We start from the raw sequence: 20805 nt of genomic DNA, 5'->3' as shown, positions 1-20805 counted from the left end.
CAGTGCATGCCTGAAACGTCAATTCCGATGTCCCTATGGATGAGTACACAGCGCGTACTCACCCGTAGGGACCGGAATTTCTGCCTCATTAGTGTATACTCCCAGTGAAGAGATGCTTTTTAATTACCAGGGAAATTATATTTTAGGAAGGAGAAGATGGAAGTCATATCTAACAAACATAGAAACTATCTTAAACTGACAAAATGATTTTACTTGGTGTAGGTGTCAATGTTTATAATTCTGGTAGAAAGAGTGAATGTAAAAAATCTTCCCGCTAAATTTCTTTATGTTGCTAAACATAGTAACTGAAGGAATGCCTTCCAAAGAGGCCGAGAAACAGATTCACTGAAACTCTTAAAAGGGACAAGATAGCCACCAACAAGAATGGAGAGGAATCATAACAACCGCTTGTAAATTTCATGGCTGTGGCAATCTCATGAGAAAATAATACTTCCTCAACTTGAATGATGCCATTGTATCATATATTTGAAAAACAAATGAAAACAATGTTTGCCAAGCACCTTTGTAATGATCACAGCACTAGGATCTGGTTAAATTAACTGACTGCAACAGCGTGTATTCAGAGTTACAATTGCAGGTTGCCCCATGAGGTTAGAAGAATTCAGCTTATTAAATTTTGAAGTGTCTGGTAACTGCATCTACCTGAAGTCTGGCTTTAATATCCATACTGTCAGCCTTTGCAGGATGGATAGCGTTGCTAGATTGCATGCAACAAAGCTGACAAATGTGGCAACTGCAATATTGGTAGCTGAGAAATGGGAGAAATGGAAAGAAAAATAATTGGATTTGAATTCAGCTAAGTTGAGGCTATTCACATTAATGAGGATACTCGGATGAGATTGCTCCATTGACCATAGATGATAAAACTCTGACCTTTGGCATTGGTTTATAGGGTGGACAAGGGGATGGGAGGAGAGGAGGGCCAAGACCTCCATCACCATACTTAGGGAAATTATGTCATTAAAATATACTGTCACTCTGGCACAAGATCAGGCTTCCCACACATTTTCAGCAGCCAAAATTTGTTGCCATGCCAACAATGAATATATTAATACAAAAAAATTGCAACAGCTGCATCCATGGTCATTAAAATATAGACCACTCCATGTTCGACAGTCATGCAGACTGCTCTGTGCTCCACAGATACATAGATTCCTCCATGTTCTGCTGTGGTTCTCCTGTGTTTCCAAAGCTGTGATAAAGATTCCGTGCTTGAGGGTTAACGTGTGTATACATGATACAGCTAATCTTACTCTGATTGAGCTGTCGGGCTTCATACAGAGTTTGATACACAGGCTGTCTTTTCATTTCTCATTAAACTCTGTTAACTTCACCGGTTGTATTTTCCCTCCGTGGAAACATAGGAATTGCTAGATGAAACTAGAACAAGGTCCATCTAGTTCGTCTTCTACCATTCTGGTAGTTGCATGATACAACAATAATGGAGTTGTTGATTAATCATGGCAATCAATCATTATCAATGACATAGAATTTACAGCACAGAAACAGGCCATTTGGCCCAACTGGTCTATGCCAGTGTTTATGCTCTACACGAGCCTCCTCCCACCTTATTTCATCTCACCCTATCAACATATCCTTCTATTCCTTTCTCCCTCATAAACTTATCTAGCTTTCCTTTAAATGCATCTATGCTATTCACTTCAACAGCTCTATGTAGTAGCGAGTCTGCAACAGACCCAGACCCAGGAAAACCCACCAGTGTGGAAAGCTTTGGGAACCATAGGTCACCTGTTCCTCCTAAGCATGCTCCACTTACCATATGTCAAGTCACAAATTACTCACATTATATCCCAAAATATTATTTTCAGGAAGAAATATATCAACATTTTCTGCTTCCACCTGATTTTTTAAAAATACACCCACATATATTAAAATATATATTCTGCTAGCTTTTTTTTATTTGTAGGTAATCTGTAAATTAAAAATTTCCCTAGGGAGCCCGTTCCATAGATTTACCACTTGCTCACTGAAATAATGCTTCTGCAGATTAGTTTTCAATTGACCCTCCTTCAAGTGTGGGCTATGTCCTCTAGTTCTACTGTTCCAGACAAAATGAAACAGCTTATCACAGTTTACATTATCTAGTCTCTTTAGAATCCTAAAAACAGCAATCATATCACTTCTCCATTTTCTCTATTCCAGTGAGAAAATGCCCAATTTACATAATAGCTTCTCATAATCCAATCCCTCCATCCCTCAATCATCCTTTGAGATTAAGATTTTAATCTGCACAGAAGCTTAGTTTTACTGATATCATGCTTATAGAGAGTCTGGGTGAGAGATGCTTCAAGCATCATTAACCAACAGTTACCCCCTTACCTCCCAAGGGAGAAACACCACTGGACCACTTCTGGTTTCAAAGCAAATTGATAACATTTACCATGAGGTCCTAATTTCAGTTCCTGGTCTGTGCTGAGTTTGGTGACCTCAGCCAGGATGACAGAGTGGGTGATATATTTGTCCTTATAATTGGGATAAGGAGGTGAAAATCAGTCATGGTTCCCATTGTTGATCACTATCCAGTAACCCCTGCAGGAAAGTGTTCACATGGATGTTGGGTGAAGACAGAATTGTGCCCAACTGTGATAGTTGAATGGCCTGCTGATGGTCACTATCTAGCCTCAAACACAGTCACTTGAAAATAGGGGGCTGGATTTTGCCAATGGGGAGCTTTTGGAGGCGGGACTCCCACTTGTCGGGTTTCAGTCCCGCCTCCATCAACTTCTGGCCAACCCACGCTATTTTTCCTTGATTGACCTTGTTAAGTCCACCCAGCGGGCTTGGTAGACCAATTAAGGGAAAGCCAGTTACAGAGAACATCAACATATGATGTTTCATCTGTCAAAGATGAATTGTCATCGTTTGACAGCTCTGTGAAGCTGTCAAACACTGACATTCTCTGTAGTTTGATGAGTTCTTGAATTCAAGACTCATCAAACATCTTTATTTAACAGAAATTAGATGGTTGTTGCATTGGAGAATGGGGATAATCCTCTTATCTGCCTGTTAACTACCTGTTAAGCAGATAAGTGGCACTAATCCCCTTCCCGCCTCCAAGGAGACGCAACCCGGTGCGGGTCGGCTAACCGCCTCCTGGCAAGATGGCACGGAGGTGGGTTGGGCACCCGCCCCCAAATTCTGCCATTTTCCCAGCAGTCCCGCCTCCATACCCGCCTCCCCTGGGCTGGCAAGATCGCACCCAGGGTGTCTGGTGCCTGTATCCCAGCAAGAGTTAGCTTAGGGAAGCAATTAGAGGTCTACATCTTCAATGAACTTCCATTCCTAGTTAGACACCTCCAGAGACTCCCAAGTATATGGCAAGATTCCTCCCGAGAAAGGAACCAAAAACATATGGTGATCCAACCTGTGTCAGTCACTCTTGCTACTATGCTATTTCACTCACATTCATAATGTAACAGCTTTGTGCCATGCACATCCAGGTACTACCCTGTACCATTCACACCTACAGTCTATCATTCACACCTGACTTCAATCAGTTTGTGCCACTCACATCCATCACCTACCAACTTGAGCCATTCACACCTGCTCCATCTACCACTGGCGCCACAATCGTCTTTGTGCTGTACATACTTACATCTGTGTAATTCACACCTGCTACCTACCAGTCTGTTGCATTCACACCCACCACCGACCAATCTGTGCCATTCACACCTGTTAGCTACCTGTCTGCAATAGTGACATCCATCACCTACTCAGCATCACTCACAGTAATCACTTATCAACCTGTGCCACTCATGTCCACCACCCAGCAGCTTAAAAATCTACATCAAATGTGAAGACATAATCAAGACTATCACTTCAGTGCAGTATAAAGGCAGACATTGTCTTTTGGAGAAGTTAAATAGAGGCCACTTTGCCTGTTTAGGTGGATCCCACTTGAAGAGGAGTAGGGAGTTGTCCTGAAGTCCTGGCTAACATTTTTCCCTCAACCAAAAACAAAATAACTCGTCTTTCATCATATTTGCTGTGTGGCATCTTGCTGTGCACAGAATTGTTGTCGTATTTGCCCTTTCTTAACAACAGTACACTTCAAATTCAAAATTAATCGGTTGTGAAGTACATTGAGACACCCTGAGGAGGTGACAAGACGCTAGAGAAAGGCACAATTTTTCTTATATAAGAATAGTTGCTGGTGTCAGGTCTATTTTGCCTTTGCTGAAAGGGCTGAAGGAGAGGGCAGATTCCGATTACTGAAATGCAGCAGGAGACCAATCTTATTTGTACAGTCTCGTTCTCCCTAAGCCTCCCTGCCATTAGTTACTTTGTCCAGTTTGTGTATGAACTCACCTGCCGATATCGTCATTGATCTCAAGAGTTTGAATGGTTTTGATCTCTTGCCCCTAAAGCTGTTGAAACTGCAGATTACAATTTTCACAATAACAAACAAAAAGACTGGAGAAACTATTTTACATTGTAGCAAATTATTTTTGTACTCTGCTGTAGTTTTTTCTGATGTATTGTTACTACTGAACTCTGGTCACATACTGAATCTTGTAGTATTTGCTGTGTCCTGCTTGTTATTCGTATGATCTGTTTGTAATTAAATGTGAGCAGAAAATTCAGTCTGACCAAGTTAATTTCCAGTTTTTCAGTCACTTGTCCTACCAGGGAGGCTGAGCTGCAGCTTTGAGGAATCCCAGCCTCTCTGTGCTTGGTCTTTCAGCTCAAATTGGAAAACATCATTAACTACTTGAGAAAGGGACTACAGTGAGTATGCTCCTCAGATAAAAACAGCAGATGCCAGCTGAACTCTGACCAGCCCATAGCCAATGTAGATGTAAGCTGGTTATTTACTTAGACTTTAAACACAGAACTTGATGACTAAGTATAAAATGAACAAGCCTGGAGTGAAACGAGAGATTAGAAAAAAAATCTTTCACTAGAGTAACAGATACATAGAACAAACTCTCAGATAAAGCAGTTCATGCTGTGCCAAGAAACATCTTTAAAATGGTCTGGGCAGAGCTGTGAATGGTTCATGAAGAGAGCAGGCTTGATGGATCGGATAAGTCTGAATCATAGATTCATGATTACACCTCATAGAAGCATCAGTGTACTTTTTACAACAATACTGGGTAAACAATACTTGCAATGCCATTAGGGATAGTAGGAGGAGACTCTCCAAGCTTGGGTTTCCTCCACTATACCATCGCATCTGTGTCCTGACCCAGATTTTCCTCTTCCTACCCCAGTAGGGAAAGCCGCTAGCTGCCCCTTCACCACCCACTGTTTGTAAATGATGATGGGGAGGTGGGGTCTGGAAGCCCAGATAATTTCCTGGTCATATGTCATTGATTTCGGTGACCCCAGGGCCTGCCAAGAGATGATAGTCCCTGGGGCAACAGAAATTCTTCCTCTCTACAGGCCCCTTATCGGCACCTTGAAGGCTTATAGTTCTTTTCCAGGACTGCCACAAACATTTTCAGGATGCTTCTGCCCTTTTAATGATGCCTCCTCCTCCCTCACTGCCAAATGTTGTTGAGCAACAGTGGCAGACTCTCCCTCCTTCAAAGAAGCTGACACAGCCCCAAAAAGGCTAAGAACTCAAAGACAACCCTGAATACAAGTACATAACATGTAAAAGAAAGTAACTGTACTAAAAGTGTAATGGAATGGGCTTGTAGTTTGTGGTGTAGGTATATCCAACATCCCTTCATGCAAATAATAAGAAAAAAAAACTTAAGTACATGAAAGCCTGAAGAGGAATAAAGTGTTCAAGGTACAACATTTATTTTGTATGGCCCTCTCAGTGCCTATCTCATATGAACTGAGACATATTAGTCAGAAAATGTACACAAACCAAAAACACTCAAATTCAAATCCATTTGATACTGGACTGAAAAACATGAAATTAATTTACTGAGGAGTGCATCTGGTATATGGCATGTTATATGTTTAATAGGAACAAATAGGGTCTTAGTCTCACTTTTTTCAGGCTTAGTTTACAAAAGACCAAGATAATGTTGGCATTTCTATGAACCTTCTTCAATATGATGCAGTATCAAATGGTTCTATGTAACTTTTTAATAAAAAGTGATGGAGGTGTTTATGAATTTTAATAAAAATAAAGAATGCATTGACTTACCTGAAGTTCCAACAGCTTATTTCATTAATGGTCAAGAAGTTGCCCAAATGGTTGATTTTGTGGCTACAATAAACAGAGACAAGGGAAGATGTAATTTCTATACAATAGGAAGACACTGCTCTCTCCTGCACCTTATTTTAAATTTGAATTAACTTGAGTACAATGTTCTATCGCTCTAATATCTAATCACCTACTCTTATACCTACCGCTTATACTGTATTTCTGTATTGTACTTCATCCAAAACTCTGCTGCTCATATCCTAACTTGCACCGTCCCGTTTACCCGTCACCACGGTACTTGCTGACCTACATTGGCTCCTGGTCTGGCAACGCCTCGATTTTAAAATTCTCATCCTTGTGTTCAAATCCCTCTATGGCCACGCCCCTCCCTAACCTCCTCCAGCTCTACAACTCTCCGAGATCTCTGCGCTCCTCCAATTCTGGCCTCTTGCGCAATTCCGATTTCCATCGCTCCACCATTGGCGGCTGTGCCTTCAGCTGCCTAGGCCCTAAGCTCTCCAATTTCCAACCTAAACCTCTCCACTTCTTTACCTCTTTCTCCTCCTTTAAGATTCTCCTTAAAACTTACCTCACCTGTCCTAATAGCTCCTTATGTGGTTCTGCGTCAAATTTTGTCTGCTAATGTGCCTTGGGATGTTTTTACTATGTTAAAGGGGCTATATAAATGCAAGTTGTTGTTGTATTGGAACTGCAGGCTGGCCTGGCACTAATCCGGCAGGATCTGTGTGAGTGATTTGAAGAAGATGCCACTTTTAGAACAATGGATGAGTAGTAGAGTCACAAGGCAATAACACTGTAAAGAGGTTCCTTTTAATTGATCACTAGTGGGTCTCCCATGGTGCTCCTCACAATGAGTTGGAGGACATGCTGTTGTATAACAGCAGCAGTGTTATGCTATATGCCATTCATGACTAAAAAGGTCTATGAATGTACTGGTGGTCTGTGATCAATGCAAGAGAATCAAGCATGTTACCTTGGCAGCTCCCATGATTCCTTCACCCTGTGGTAGTCAATGGTGCTGTGACAAAAATGAAGCATTTTTCTTGATGGTTTTATTTTATTTTATGCCATTATATTAAGCAGACTGGAATTCAAAAGTAAGGTAGTGATGCTTCAGTTGTACAGAGTACTGCATTCAGTTTTGGGCACCGAAGCTCAAGAAAGATGTATTGGCCTTGGAAGGGGAACAGCGCAGATTCACCAGAATGACACTAGGGCTTAAAGGATTAAATTATTAGGACAGGTTGCATAAAAGTGGCTATCCACTCTATCTAGGCCCCTCATAATTTTATACACCTCAACTCGCTAAGGCATAGAATATAAGAGCAGGGAGGTTATGCTTCAACTGTATAAAACACTAGTTCGGTCACAGCACGAGTACTGCGTACAGTTCTGGTCACCACATTACAAGAAAGATGTGATTGCACTAGAGAGGGTACGGATATATACCACAATTAAGTCTCAGCTCAGCCTCCTCTGTTCCAAAGAAAAAAACCCCCAGCCTGTCCAACCTTTCCTCATAGCTAAAATTCTACAGTCCAGGCAACATCCTCGTAAATCTCCTCTGCACCCTCTCTAGTGCAATCACATCTTTCTTGTAATGTGGTGACCAGAACTGCACACAGTACTCTTGCTGTGAACGAACTAGTGTTTTATACAGTTCAAGCATAACCTCCCTGCTCTTATATCCTATGCCGCAGCAAATAAAGAAAAGTATCCCGTATGCCTTCTTAACCACCTTATCTACCTGTCCTGCTACCTTCAGGGATCTGTGGTCATGCACTCCAAGGTCCCTCGGTTCCTCTACACTTCACAGTATCCTACCATTTATTGTTTATTCCCTTGCCTGGTTAGCCCTCCCCAAATGCATTACCTCACACTTCTCTGGATTGAATTCCAATTGCCACTTTTCTGCCCACCTGACCAGTCCATTGATATCTTCCTGCAGTCTACAGCTTTCTTCCTCACTATCAATCACATGGCAAAATTTTGTATCATCTGCAAACTTCTTAATCACGCCCCCTACATTAAAGTCTAAATCATTGATATATACCACAAAAAGCAAGGGACCTAGTACTGAGCCCTGTGGAACCCCACTGGAAGCCTGTCAGTTACAAAAACACCCATGCTTCCTGCCACTGAGCCAATTTTGGATCCAACTTGCCACTTTCCCTGGGATCCCATGGGCTTTTACTTTTCTGACCAGTCTGCCATGTGGGACTTTGTCAAAAGCCTTGCTAAAATCCATGTAGACTACATCAAACACGCTACCCTCATCAACCCTCGTTACCTCCTCAAAAAATTCAATCAAGTTAGTCAGACACGACCTTCCCTTAATAAATCCATGCTGACTGTCCTTGATTAATCCCTGCCTTTCTGAATGACGATTAATACTGTCCCTCAGAACTTTTTCCAATAATTTGCCCACCAGCGAGGTTAGGCTGACTGGTCTATAATTACTCAGTCTATCCCTTTCTCCCTTTTTAAACAACAGTACAATGTTAGCAGTCCTCCGGCACCACACCTGTAGCCAGAGAGGATTGAAATATGATGGTCAGAGCCTCTGCTATTTCCTCCCTTGCTTCTCTTAACAGCCTGGGATACATTTCATCTGGGCATAGCGATTTATCTACTTTCAAAGATGCTAAACGCCTTAATACTTCCTCTTTCACTATGTTTATCTCATCTAATATTTCACACTCCTCCTCTTTAACTACAATGTCTGCATTGTCCCTCTCTTGTGTGAAGACAGACGCAAAGTATTCACGAAGAACCATACCCGCCTCCACACACAAGTTACCTTTTTGGTCTCTACTTGTTATCCTCGCTCTTTATGTAGTTATAAAACGTCTTTGGGTTTTCCTTGATTTTCCTTACCATTTTTTTTCATGCCCTCTCTTTGCTTTCCTAATTTCCTTTTTAATCTCACCTCTGCACTTTCTATAGTCCTCTAGGCTTTCTGCAGTATTAAGTTCTCGGTATCTGACATAAACTTCCCTTTTTTGCCTTATCCTACCCTGTATGCCCCTTGACATCCAGGGGGCTCTAGATTTGGGAGTCCCACCCTTTTTCTTAGTGGGAACATATTTGGCCTGAACCCTCACTAGCTCCTCCTTGAATGTCTCCCACTGCTCTGACACTGATTTACTTTCAAGTAGTGCTTCCAGTCAGCTTTTGCTAAATCACATCTCAGCTTAGTAAAATTGCCCTTTCCCCAATTGAAAACTTTTACTCCTGGTCTGTCTTTGTCCTTTTCCATAACTATGTTAAATCTAACTGAATTATGATAACAATCGCCAAAATGCTCTCCCACTGATACCTCTTCCACCTGCCTAGATTCATTCCCTAAAACTAAGTCCAGAACCGCCCACTCTCTTGTTGGGCTTGCTACGTACTGGCTAAAAAGGTTCTCCTGAATGCATTTTAAGAATTCTGTGCCTTCTACAGCTTTTACACTGATTCTATCCCAGTTAATATTAGAGTAGTTGAAATCTCTTACTGTTACTGCCCTATTGTTTTTGCACTTCTCAGCAATTTGCCTACATATTTGCTCTTCTATCTCCCTGACTATTTGGGGGTCTACAAGACACACCCAGCAGTGTGATTGCCCCTTTTTCGTTCTTCAGTTCAACCCTTATGGCCTCATTTGATGATCCTTCTAACATATCATCCCTCCTCACAGCTGCAATTGTTTCTTTAACCAATATTGCGACCGCCCCTCTCCTTTATTATCCCCCTCTCTATCTCATCTGAAAATCCTGTGACCAGGAATGTTGAGCTGCCTTATTTACTAGACTCCTTGCATTGAAATATGTACCATTATAAGCACTGCCAAACCCCTTTGTTGTCTATTTTCTAGTCTTTGTTTCCGCTACCTACCAAATTCACTTACTAATTTACTGCCTTCCATTTCCAACTTTGTTTCTCTCCCTTCTGAATCCATGCCCAGGTTCCCATTCCGCGCCAAGCTAATTTAAACCCTCCCCAACAGCTCCAGCACATCACCCCCGCCACCGCCACTGCGAGGATATTGGTTCCAGCTCTGTTGAGGTGCAACCTGTCCTGCTTGTACAGGTCCCACCTCCCCCAGAACTAGTCCCAATGCCTCAGGAATCAAAAGCCCTCCCTCCTGCACCATCTCTCCAGCCACACATTCATCTGCTCTATCCTCCTATTTCTGTACTCATAGCACGTGGCACTGGGAGCAATCCGGCGATTACTACCCTTGAGGTCCTGCTTATTAATCTCTTTCCTAGCTCCCTAAAATCTGCCTGCAGGACCTCATCCCTCTTTTTACCAATGTCATTGGTACTGATATGGACCACGATCTTTGGCTGTTCACTCTCCCCTCTCAGAATGTCCTGCAGCCGCTCAGTGACATCCTTGACCCTGGCACCAGGGAGGCAACATACCATCCTGGAGTCACGTCTGTGGCTGCAGAAACGCCTGTCTATTCCCCTAACTATTGAATCCCCTATCACTATTGCCTTCCTGCTCTCCCCCTGTACAGCTGAGCCACCCGTGGTGCTGTGGACTTGGCTCTGGCTGTACTCCCCAGAGGAACCATCGCCCCCACCAGTACCAATTGGAGAGCGAGATGCACTCAGGGGACTCCTACACTACCTGCCTTTTCTGTCTGGCTGGCACCCATTCCCTCTCTGCTTGCAAACTCTTAAGCTGCGGGGTGACTACCTCCTGAAACGTGCTATCCACGTAGGTCTCAGCCTCGCAGATGCACTGCAGTGACGCCAGCCGCTACTCAAGCTTCGAAAGCTGGAGCTTGAGCATCCTCCAGCTGACATTTCCTGCACATGTAGTTGTCCAGGACACGAGAAGTATCCTGGACTTCCCACATGGCACAGGATGTGCATTCAACAGGACTGTGGTGCCCTGCCATGCCTCTATTTAACAGACTACCAACTAAACTTCTTAGTTTAACCCACTGAACTAAATTAGAGAGAAAAAAGACAAAATTATTTACTCAAGTTTAACAAGAACCACAGAGACACTAAACACAAAGAACCTAACTATTAGATATCTAGATACATAACCTCTGGTTCTGTGGCTCCACTCCCTTTTTTGAGTTGGACGTGAGAAACCGCCTTCCTCCTCTCCACCGAATTCCTACTATCACCAAATTCTTCCACTCTGCGACCAACTCCGATTGCAAGTCATCCAGTTCTGTCTCCAAGCTCTGTGCTTTTGCAAACTGGTGCCTAATATATACTGTCGGTGTTTGGCAGCTCCTGTCCTGTCCTGTGGGGTGCTGAGCAGCTCGCTCCCGGCTTTCCAAGCTGCTGACTGGGCCGCTGCCACTTTGTTTCTGCCTCAGATCTCCAGCTCCAGCTAACGCAGAATGTGGAAGAGTGACAGGGCGAGAGAGATGGAGGTACAGAGAGAGGAATAGATGAGATAGGGAGAGAGAGATGGAAGTTCAGAGAGATAGGGAAGAGTGACAGGGAGAGATAGGTGGAGGTACATCGAGAAGAATGGGAGAGAGATGGAGGTACAGAGAAAGAGGTGGGGGGAAGATTGATGCAGAAAGAGAAGAGGGTACAGAGGGGAATGGGAGACAGATGGAGGTACAGAGAAATGAATGGGAGAAAGAGATGGGGTACAGAGAGAGGAATGCAAGAGATGGGGATAAAGAAAGACAGCGGATGAGACGCAGGGAGGGGGAATGAGATTGTGACCAGTGGGAGCTTGCTGTGCGCAAATTGGCTGCCGTGTTTCCCACAGTACAACAGTGACTACGCTCCAAAAGTACTTCATTGGCTGTAAAGCGCTTTGAGACATCCGGTGGTCGTGAAAGGCGCCATATAAATGCAAGTCTTTCTTTCTTTCTTTTAGTGGAGGGGGAGAGAGAGGAATGGAGATGCAAAAGGATGAGATTGATGCAGCCAGGGGGAGAGGAGTGCGGGAGAGATTGGGGAAGGGAGGGAGAGACCGGGCATGTAGCGAGAGGAATAGACACTGAGGGCAAGAGATATTGAGATACAGGGAAAAGAGGAAGGGGGGAGACAGAGATGGGAGAAAGAAACTGAGAGGAAGTGGGAAAAAGACTGAGACAGGGGAGAATGAGAGATGTGAGGGAGAGAGAATGGAAGGAGGGGGCAGAAGAGAGAAACCAGAGGAGTTGGGGAGCGAGACCAGAGGTAAGGTGGGGGGAGAAAAGGGAGAGAGACAAATGGTGGGGGGGGAGGGGAGAGGAGAGAAAAGGGAGGAGACTGATAGATGGGTGGGGGGCAGGAAAGAAGAGGGTGTTCAAGTTTTTAGACTGCACCAGACGGTGTTCTTGAGTCCAGTGTCAAAAATAATTCCTATAGGTAAGCCCACACACCCAGTTAACTGAAGTGACCCTATATGCCAATGTCTAGTAATGTAGCATTGCCCAGGGTCAATCTGAACACTCTGGTTGTTGTAATTTGCTAATTAGATATGGCACTAGCCCTCCCATATATTTGGATAATGGAAGAATAAACCAGTGGTTCTCAAACTGGGGTCCGCGTAGACAGGCCGGTAAACAGCAGAGGGGGAAGAACAAAACCCTGAAACACTCAGCAACTGTGCAGTGAGTAGGCGGGCGGTGGAGGGTTACATTTGAAACGGTGCCAGTGTTCCCAACAGGAGCCACCGAGCCGAATCCCACTCCAGGAAGAGCAGGAAGGTATGGTACGGGAAGTATTCAACAGACATGTTGCTGAACCTGTAAGGTCACCTTTCAGCTGAAGGGAAGATAAAAGTTTTCACATCACCAATCGCATCAATGTTCACTATATCAGACAACCCTGACAAAATTTCATGAAAGTCCCTTTAACAGGACACTGGTGAACTTTACATTCAGAAATGTAAATGTGCAAGGAATTTATTGCATTATAATTTAGATTGTGTGTGTGGGGGTCCGTGATTACCAATCCATTGGAAAGGGGTCCTTCAACCAAAAAAGTTTGAGAACCATTGTTTTAAATTGATCAGAATGCATCATTTTTAATGTAATTTTTTTTTTAATACAGAGGTCCGTGCCTCTTCAAACCCTCAACCCCAAGAAATGTACAACCCATGTTGCACTCTCAATTTTTTTTTATTTCTCCCTTCAGACTTCCAAGTAGTTGTATTTTTCCCTCCAACACAAGGATAGGAATGTTGTATATACTTACCCTTTAAAGGCACAAAGCCCGTGTACTCTTCTGATTTGTGGGTGATTAAACAAATTATCTGTAATTAATAAAACTTAACAAATTAAATTAAAATTTCATTGGCCGGGGTGATGATGCACTCCAGACCCCGCGGCGCCCACCGGTCGCGGAAGGCCTCAAGCGTGCTGGCGGACATCGCGTGCTCCATCTCCAGGTCCACCCGGGCGCGAACATGGCCGCGAAAAAGAGGCAGGCAATCGGGCCGAACGACCCCCTCAACCGCCCGCTGCCTGGACCAGTTAATGGCCTTTTTGGCCAGGCCCAGGAGCAGTCCTACGAGGAGGTCCATGATCTGCCCGCTCCCCTCCGCACTGGGTGACCAAAGATCAGGAGCGTGGGACTGAAGTGCAACCAAAAATCGAGGAGCAGCCCCTTCAAATAAGGAGGGGCTGCAATCTCTCACATTCCATGTATACGTGGAACACGGAACAAAGCCCATGTAATACGATAGCAAAATACTGTGGATGCTGGAAATCCGAAATAACAACAGAAAATGCTGGAAAAACTCAGCAGGCCAGGCAACATCCGTGGAGAGAGAAATAGAGTCAACGTTTCAGGTCAAAACCCTTCTACAGAACTGAGAGAAAAGGCAGAAAATGAAACAAAAGGCAGTTTGGGGGCGGAGAAATGGGGGAGGGGATGAAAGAAGAGACATTAAGAGATATTCAAGGCGAGAAGAGATAGTAATAGGTTAGGTAAAGAAACAGCCAATGGCTCTAAATGAAGTGTGAAATGTGCTGGCAGATGAAAGACAGCTGCCATGTGGGGGAGAGAGAGAAAGAAAAGGAAAAGTCAAGCCCGTGTAATAATTAGTATTCACACATTATAAATGCACTGGTGGATTTTTTTTAATGGGAGATCTCAGCTCCCTGCTCGACCTGAAAGCCGATGGATGGTCAGCTGGCGCTCGCTCCGCTCCTCCCCGCGCACCACCCACAGAATTTCAAACAAAAACAAACCCGGCACAATCCGAGCGCCAACCGCCCCGCCGCAGGATTGGATGGACAGCTGGAGCCCCATCCCCAGCGGCTCTGGCCCGCCCCTACTCTCTGCTCCTCCTCACCCGGTCAAAGAGCAGAAGCTCGCAGATCGCCGCAGTGTCGGTCAGGCTGTTTCAAGGACCTGCCCCTTCGTTTCATTTGTCCGAGCTGAAGGATGCATGTAAGCGCCGGGGATGGGATGGGGGACATGGGGTTAACTGGGCAGCTCCGGGGGGGGGCTGCCAACCCAGCGGGAACAATGCGGCCTCTTGGGTGGCACTTGTGGCACAAAACTGATGATCACAGCAATAAGGGTGCGGGACATGGCTTGGGGTCCCACCGTGGCAGCGATGAGCGGTTATATTGGGAGTGGCAAGCAATGTAAGGGGCCGAAACCGCGACTGAGAACGCTGTTGTCACTAGGACGCGTCCTTTTTAATTAAACAAATGTTCTTAGTTGACAACTCTGATTTGGTAAATTTTGTTCCAGGCTTCACCAGACTTGAGAAGGTCAAAAACGTCAAGTTGATTTGATATTCAGTTAGAACTTGAATTTTTTCAAATGTTTACAGAAAACATATACTCAGTTAAACGCTCAGTTGAGGTGGAACTGTCGATTGCCCGCTGTATTTATTCTAGAATGCTGCACTAAATGGCTTAGCATAGGCTAGTTAGAAAGCTGGGAGGGTCTTTATTATTATAGATATATAAACTCATAGATTTTATTAATAAGGTACATCAGGCCCATACTGTCTGAGTTCCCCTCCGATCAACTGAAGTCACATAACTTACATGATTATTAGTACCTGTTGCTGCTCAATGGAAGCAGCCACTATTTGCTCAGTCTGTTCACTTTAAATAGTGGTTATGCAATAGGATGACCATATTTTCTAAACCGAACCTGGGGTCACACAGAGTGGGAGCATAGCAAAGTAGTCAGGATGGAAAATGTTGGTTGTGCAGCGTGGCGAGGCAAATTTTTAAAATTATTTTGATGCAAACTGAATCTGCAAAAATCAGCGCCAGAACTTTTCACCTGAATAATACGGCAGCTGTTCACCATCTGCCAGCTGCAATCACCGGCTCCTCCCCCTCCTCACAGCCCGACATTCACCCACACCAACCGAGGCCGCTCCCGGGATCTGGCTCCTGGGACGTCTCCACACGGCCCAGCTCCAGCCACCACTCATTAGTCCGGTTACCAGCAGCCCCCGTTACTTGGACATTTTGGCTCTGGGGCCTATTTCTCTTCAACCAAATTTCACCGCACTATCCGGTGATGTTGGGTGGGGGGGAAGCATGTGTACTGCAGTCACAGAACGCAATCTTGGCATAAATTAAAATCTCTGAGTCCACCCCTTCTACTAGTTGAAAACAGGAGATTGACATCCCTCCCACCAGTCGGAACCTACCCCCGCACAGCCCCACCCACTTTATTGACCGACCAAAGAACAGTTCGGGGTCATGTGGCTCCTGATTCGAACCTGCACATATTCGGGGACGAGTCTCCTGAACCGGGGACTCTTCTAGCGACATAGTTTGCCCGGGGACTCAGTCCCTCATCTGGAGTCTGTTCCCGGAAAACGGGGACTGTCCCCGGAAAACAGGGATGCTACTCTGCAAGATGTTTTAAGTTTTGCTCTTGCAATTACATTCAATGGTTTTTATTTGTGTCCTAGCTCTGCTAAGAATTTGCACTATTCTGTTAAGCAAGAATTTGTGATTAATGCCAATGTTAGTGGTCCAGCTCCCATTCCAACCCTTTTGAGAGCGTTTTTTTCTTGAGTCCGCCATTGGGGGACTTCTGTTGCTACCTGGTTTGGCTAGATTGGGAGAAGTGTGAAGATGCTGCAGATCATTGTGAGAGATTTAGTTTCATTGTATGCATAAAAAGCTGTACATTGGGAAAGACAAAAATAGCCAAAAGTCCCCGAAGGAAAGTAGAAAGAAACTTACATTTATAGAATGTCTTGTTTGACCTCCGGGTATCCCAAAACGTTTTACAATGAAGCACTTTTGAAGTGTAGTCACTGTTGTAATGCAGGAAACACTGTAGCCAATCTGTGCACAGCAAGCTCCCACAAACAGCAATGAAATAAATGAGCAGAGGTGTTGGTTGAGGGATAAATATTGGCCACAACACGGGAGAACTCCCTTGCTCTTCTTTGAAATAGTGCTGTGGAATCTTTTACGTCTACCTGACTGGGCAAAAGGGGCCTTGGTTTAGCATCTCATCCGAAAGACGGCATTTCCGACAGTACAGCACTCCCTCAGTACAGCACAGAAGTGCTGGCCTAGATTATGTGGTCAAGTCTCATTATGGTCCCAAAACCCCAGCTGAATGTTGGTAAAGTTGAGGTCATCCTGTTTGTTTCTGTTTACACCTCCTAAGCCTCTGGCTTTGAATCCATCAACCTTCCCAGCTGCTAGCTCAGGCTGAGTTGGGGTGCAGAATTTTAGCATCCTGCTCGTTCCTGAGCCAGTTTTCTCCTCCTCATCCACTTTGCTACTAAATTCACTTTCTTCCAACTCTGCAACAGCGCCACCTCTGCCTTTATCTCTCTGTTCCAGATAGGCTCAGTGGTAACAATCTTGCTTTTTGAGTCAGAAGGTTGTGTTCAAGCCTCGTTACAGGACTCGAGCACATAATCTCGGCTGGCATTTCAGTGCAGTACTGAGGGAGTGCTGCTTTTTGGTTGAATTACTAAAGTGAGGCCTCATCTAGAATTACTAAAGTGAGGGCAGCACGGTGGCATAGTGGTTAGCACTGTTGCCTCACAGCGCCAGGGACCCGGGTTCGAATCCGGCCTCGGGTGACTGTCTGTGTGGAGTTTGCACATTCTCCCCGTGTTTGCGTGGGGTTTCCTCCGGGTGCTCCAGTTTCCTCCCACAGTCCAAAGATGTGCGGGTTAGGATGATTGGCTATGATAAATTGACCCTTAGTATTAGGGGGATTAAATACGTGGGGTTACGGGGATAGGGTGGGATATGTGTTGGTGTAGGGGTTACGGGGATTGGGTGGGATATGTGTCAGTGCAGGCTCGATGGGCCGAAATGGCCTCTATCTGCACTGTGGGGTTTCTGTGATCTATCTGTTCAGGTGGGTGTAAAAGATCTTATGGTGCTATTTGATAACGAGCAGGGAGTTCTATTGGTGTCCAGGCTAACATTCTTCACAACTAAAACCACTAAAAACAGATTTGATCATGTGACTACTTGATGTTTGTGAGATATGCTGTGTGCAATTTAACTGCCGCATTTTTCTCTATATAACAACGGTGACAACACTTCAGAAACAATTATTGGTTATGAAGTGCTTTGGGATGTCCTGTGGACACGAAGGGCACTATCTAAATGCTAACTCTTTATTTCAAAATAGCTACATGTTTCTAGTTAAAAATGCAGCTATTGTACAGTTAAAATAAATAAAGGCTGCACAGAGGTGACATACTAAAATCATAACCAATATTTGGGGCTAAAACAGGAGGTTTTTAATTATTTTCCTTCATGATGCAGGTGGTACATAAGCCAGAAACTGTCACACCAAATAGGATAGGAGGCTGGCTGAGGCACTGATTCAGCGGGACACATGGCTCTGATTGGATGTTATTTAAAGGGACAGAGTCGCAAAACATGATTTTCCCCATGGGGCCCCCGGGCTGCATTTGTAACTGAACAAAGAAAATGTGTTTTGTTGTTGGAGAGAACTGTGAACCACAAAACACAGATTGAAGGGATTGGAAAACTGATGTTCATTCTATTGAGAGAAGTACTAATTTATGTTTTTTTCCGCAGCATTCAAAGAAACTGATAAACAATGTGGACAGTTGTGTGGATGATGCGTTGAAAGGGCTCGTGGCCTGCAATGTAGGAATGCAGCTGTTAGAGGGCCATCGTATAGTAATCAGGTCTGACCTGAAGAACATCAAAGGCAAAGTGGCCTTGCTGTCTGGAGGAGGATCTGGACATGAGCCTGCTCATGCAGGTAACAATACTCAAGCCTTGATTTTAGAGGATCTCTTTGGCATTATTTGAACCCTTTCTTTGGCTAATCATAGATCAGGATGCTGGGTACAGCACTCTGCCTGGTTGGTTCAGTTGGTAATACTTTCACCACTGAGTCAGAAGGTTTTGGCCTCAATCTCCCACTCCAAGTCATAAACATTAAGAGACTGCTGCTTTATTAAAGGTGCCATCTTCTACATGAGGTGTTAAACTAACCTTGTCTGTCTATTCAGGTGTACGTCAAAGATCCTTTGATTGAGTTTTTTGATGAGGCTAAAGGAGGGTGGATGAGGGTAGTGCAGTTGATGTTGTGTATATGGACTTTCAAAAGGTGTTTGATACAGTACCACATATTAGGCTTGCTAGCAAAATTGAAGCCGGTGGGATAAAAGGGGCAGCAGCAGCATGGATACAAAATTGCCTAACGGCTAGAAAACTGAAAATTGTGGTGGAAGGCTGTTTATTGGACTGGAGGGAGGTATACAGTGGAGTTCCCCAAGGTTCAGAACTAGGACCACTGCTGTTTTTGATATACATTAATGACTTGGACCATTGGGTACAGGGCACAATTTTGAAATTAGAGTATGACCCGAAACTTGGAAGTGCAGTAATCAGTGAGGAAGATAGTAATAGACTTCAAGAGGACATAGACAGGCTAGTGGAATGGGCGGACACATGGCAGATGAAATTCAACGCAGAAAAGTGTGAGGTGATACATTTTAGTAGGAAGAATTAGGAGAGACAATGCAAGCTAAATGGTGCAATTTTAAAGGGGGTGCAAGAACCGAGAGACCTGGGGGTGTTTGCATGCAAATCTTTGAAGGTGGCAGAACAGGTTAACATAGAATATACAGCACAGAAACAGGCCATTTGGCCCAACCAGTCCATGCTGGCGTTTATGCTCATCTCAAGCCTCCTAGGATTATAGAACAGTACAGCACAGAAGGCGGCCATTTGGCCCAGCGAGTCTGCGCCGTCTCTTTTGAAGAGCAATCCAGTTAGTCCCACTCCCCTGCTCTTTCCCCAATTCCCTGCATTTTTTTCTCCATCCAGTATTTATCCAGTTCCCTTTTGAAGGCTACTATTGAGTCTGTATCCACTATCCTATCGGGCAGTGTATTCCAAGTTGTATTTTTTACAACTTCCAAAAAATATATATTCCACTGAGAAGAAAAGGGTGTAAAAGAAAAGACAGCCATCCGTGGCTAAGTAAAGAAATTAAGGATAGTATTCGACTAAAAACAAGGGCATATAAGGTAGCCAAATCTAGTGGGAGGATAGAGGATTGGGAAAACTTTAAAAGACAGCAAAAAAATAACAAAAAGATTGATTAAGAAAGGGAAGATAGATTATGAAAGTAAATTAGCAAAAAATATAAAAACAGATAGTAAGAGTTTTTATAGTTATATAAAAAGAAAAAGGGTGGCTAAAGTAAATGTTGGTCCCTTAGAGGATGAGACCGGGAAATTAATGCTGGGAAATATGCAGATGGCAAAAACACTGAATGAATATTTTATATCGGTCTTTACAGTAGAAGACACTAAGAATATCCCAACACTGGACAAACAGGGGGCTAAAGGGGGGGAGGAGCTAAACACGATCAAAATCACTAAGGAAGTGGTACTCGGTAAAATAATGGGACTCAAGGCGGATAAATCACCTGGACCTGATGGCTTACATCCTAGGGTCTTGAGGGAAGTGGCGGTAGGGATTGTGGATGCATTGGTAATAATTTTCCAAAACTCCCTGGACTCGGCAATGGTCCCGGCAGACTGGAAAACTGCTAATGTAACACCCTTATTTAAAAAGGGCAGTAGACAGAAGGCTGGAAACTATAGACCGGTTAGCCTAACATCTGTGGTAGGTAAAATTTTGGAGTCCATTATTAAGGAGACAGTAACAGGACATTTGGATAATCATAATTTAATAGGACAAAGTCAGCATGGTTTTATGAAGGGGAAGTCATGTTTGACAAATTTGCTGGAGTTCTTTGAGGAAGTAACATATAGGGTGGATAAAGGGGAACCAGTGGACGTAGTGTATTTAGACTTCCAAAAGGCATTTGACAAGGTGCCACACAAAAGATTATTGCTTAAGATAAAAAATCACGGGATTGGGGGTAATATTCTTGCATGGATAGAGGATTGGCTCTAACAGAAGGCAGAGAGTTGGGATAAATGGTTCATTCTCAGACTGGCAATCAGTAACTAGTGGTGTTCCGCAGGGGTCAGTGCTGGGTCCCCAACTCTTTACAATCTATATTAACGATTTGGAGGAGGGGACCGAGTGTAACATATCAAAGTTTGCAGATGATACTAAGATGGGAGGGAAAGTAGTGAGTGAGGAGGACATAAAAAACCTGCAAGGGGACATCGACAGGCTAAGTAAGTGGGCAGAGGTTTGGCAGATGGAATACAATACTGGAAAGTGTGAGGTTATGCACTTTGGCAGGAAA

General features: G+C 44.1%; 1 protein-coding gene across 1 annotated transcript in view; it reads left to right on the top strand.

The window, feature by feature from the left end:
• The first annotated feature begins 14353 nt into the window (after positions 1 to 14353).
• tkfc (triokinase/FMN cyclase) overlaps positions 14354 to 20805 on the top strand; it is an 84899-nt gene continuing 78447 nt past the window's right edge. Inside the window, exons 1-2 of the mRNA XM_086007662.1 lie at positions 14354 to 14526; positions 18141 to 18330. Coding sequence (XP_085863788.1) covers positions 14521 to 14526; positions 18141 to 18330 — 196 coding nt within the window. The 5' untranslated portion in view covers positions 14354 to 14520. The remainder of the gene's footprint in view (positions 14527 to 18140; positions 18331 to 20805) is intronic.

This window comes from Somniosus microcephalus, chromosome 15 (genome assembly GCF_052327205.1).
Source record: "Somniosus microcephalus isolate GS21.2 chromosome 15, FLI_Smic_1.0, whole genome shotgun sequence".
NCBI lineage: Eukaryota > Metazoa > Chordata > Chondrichthyes > Squaliformes > Somniosidae > Somniosus > Somniosus microcephalus.
This window is presented reverse-complemented; position numbering and strand designations above follow the sequence as displayed.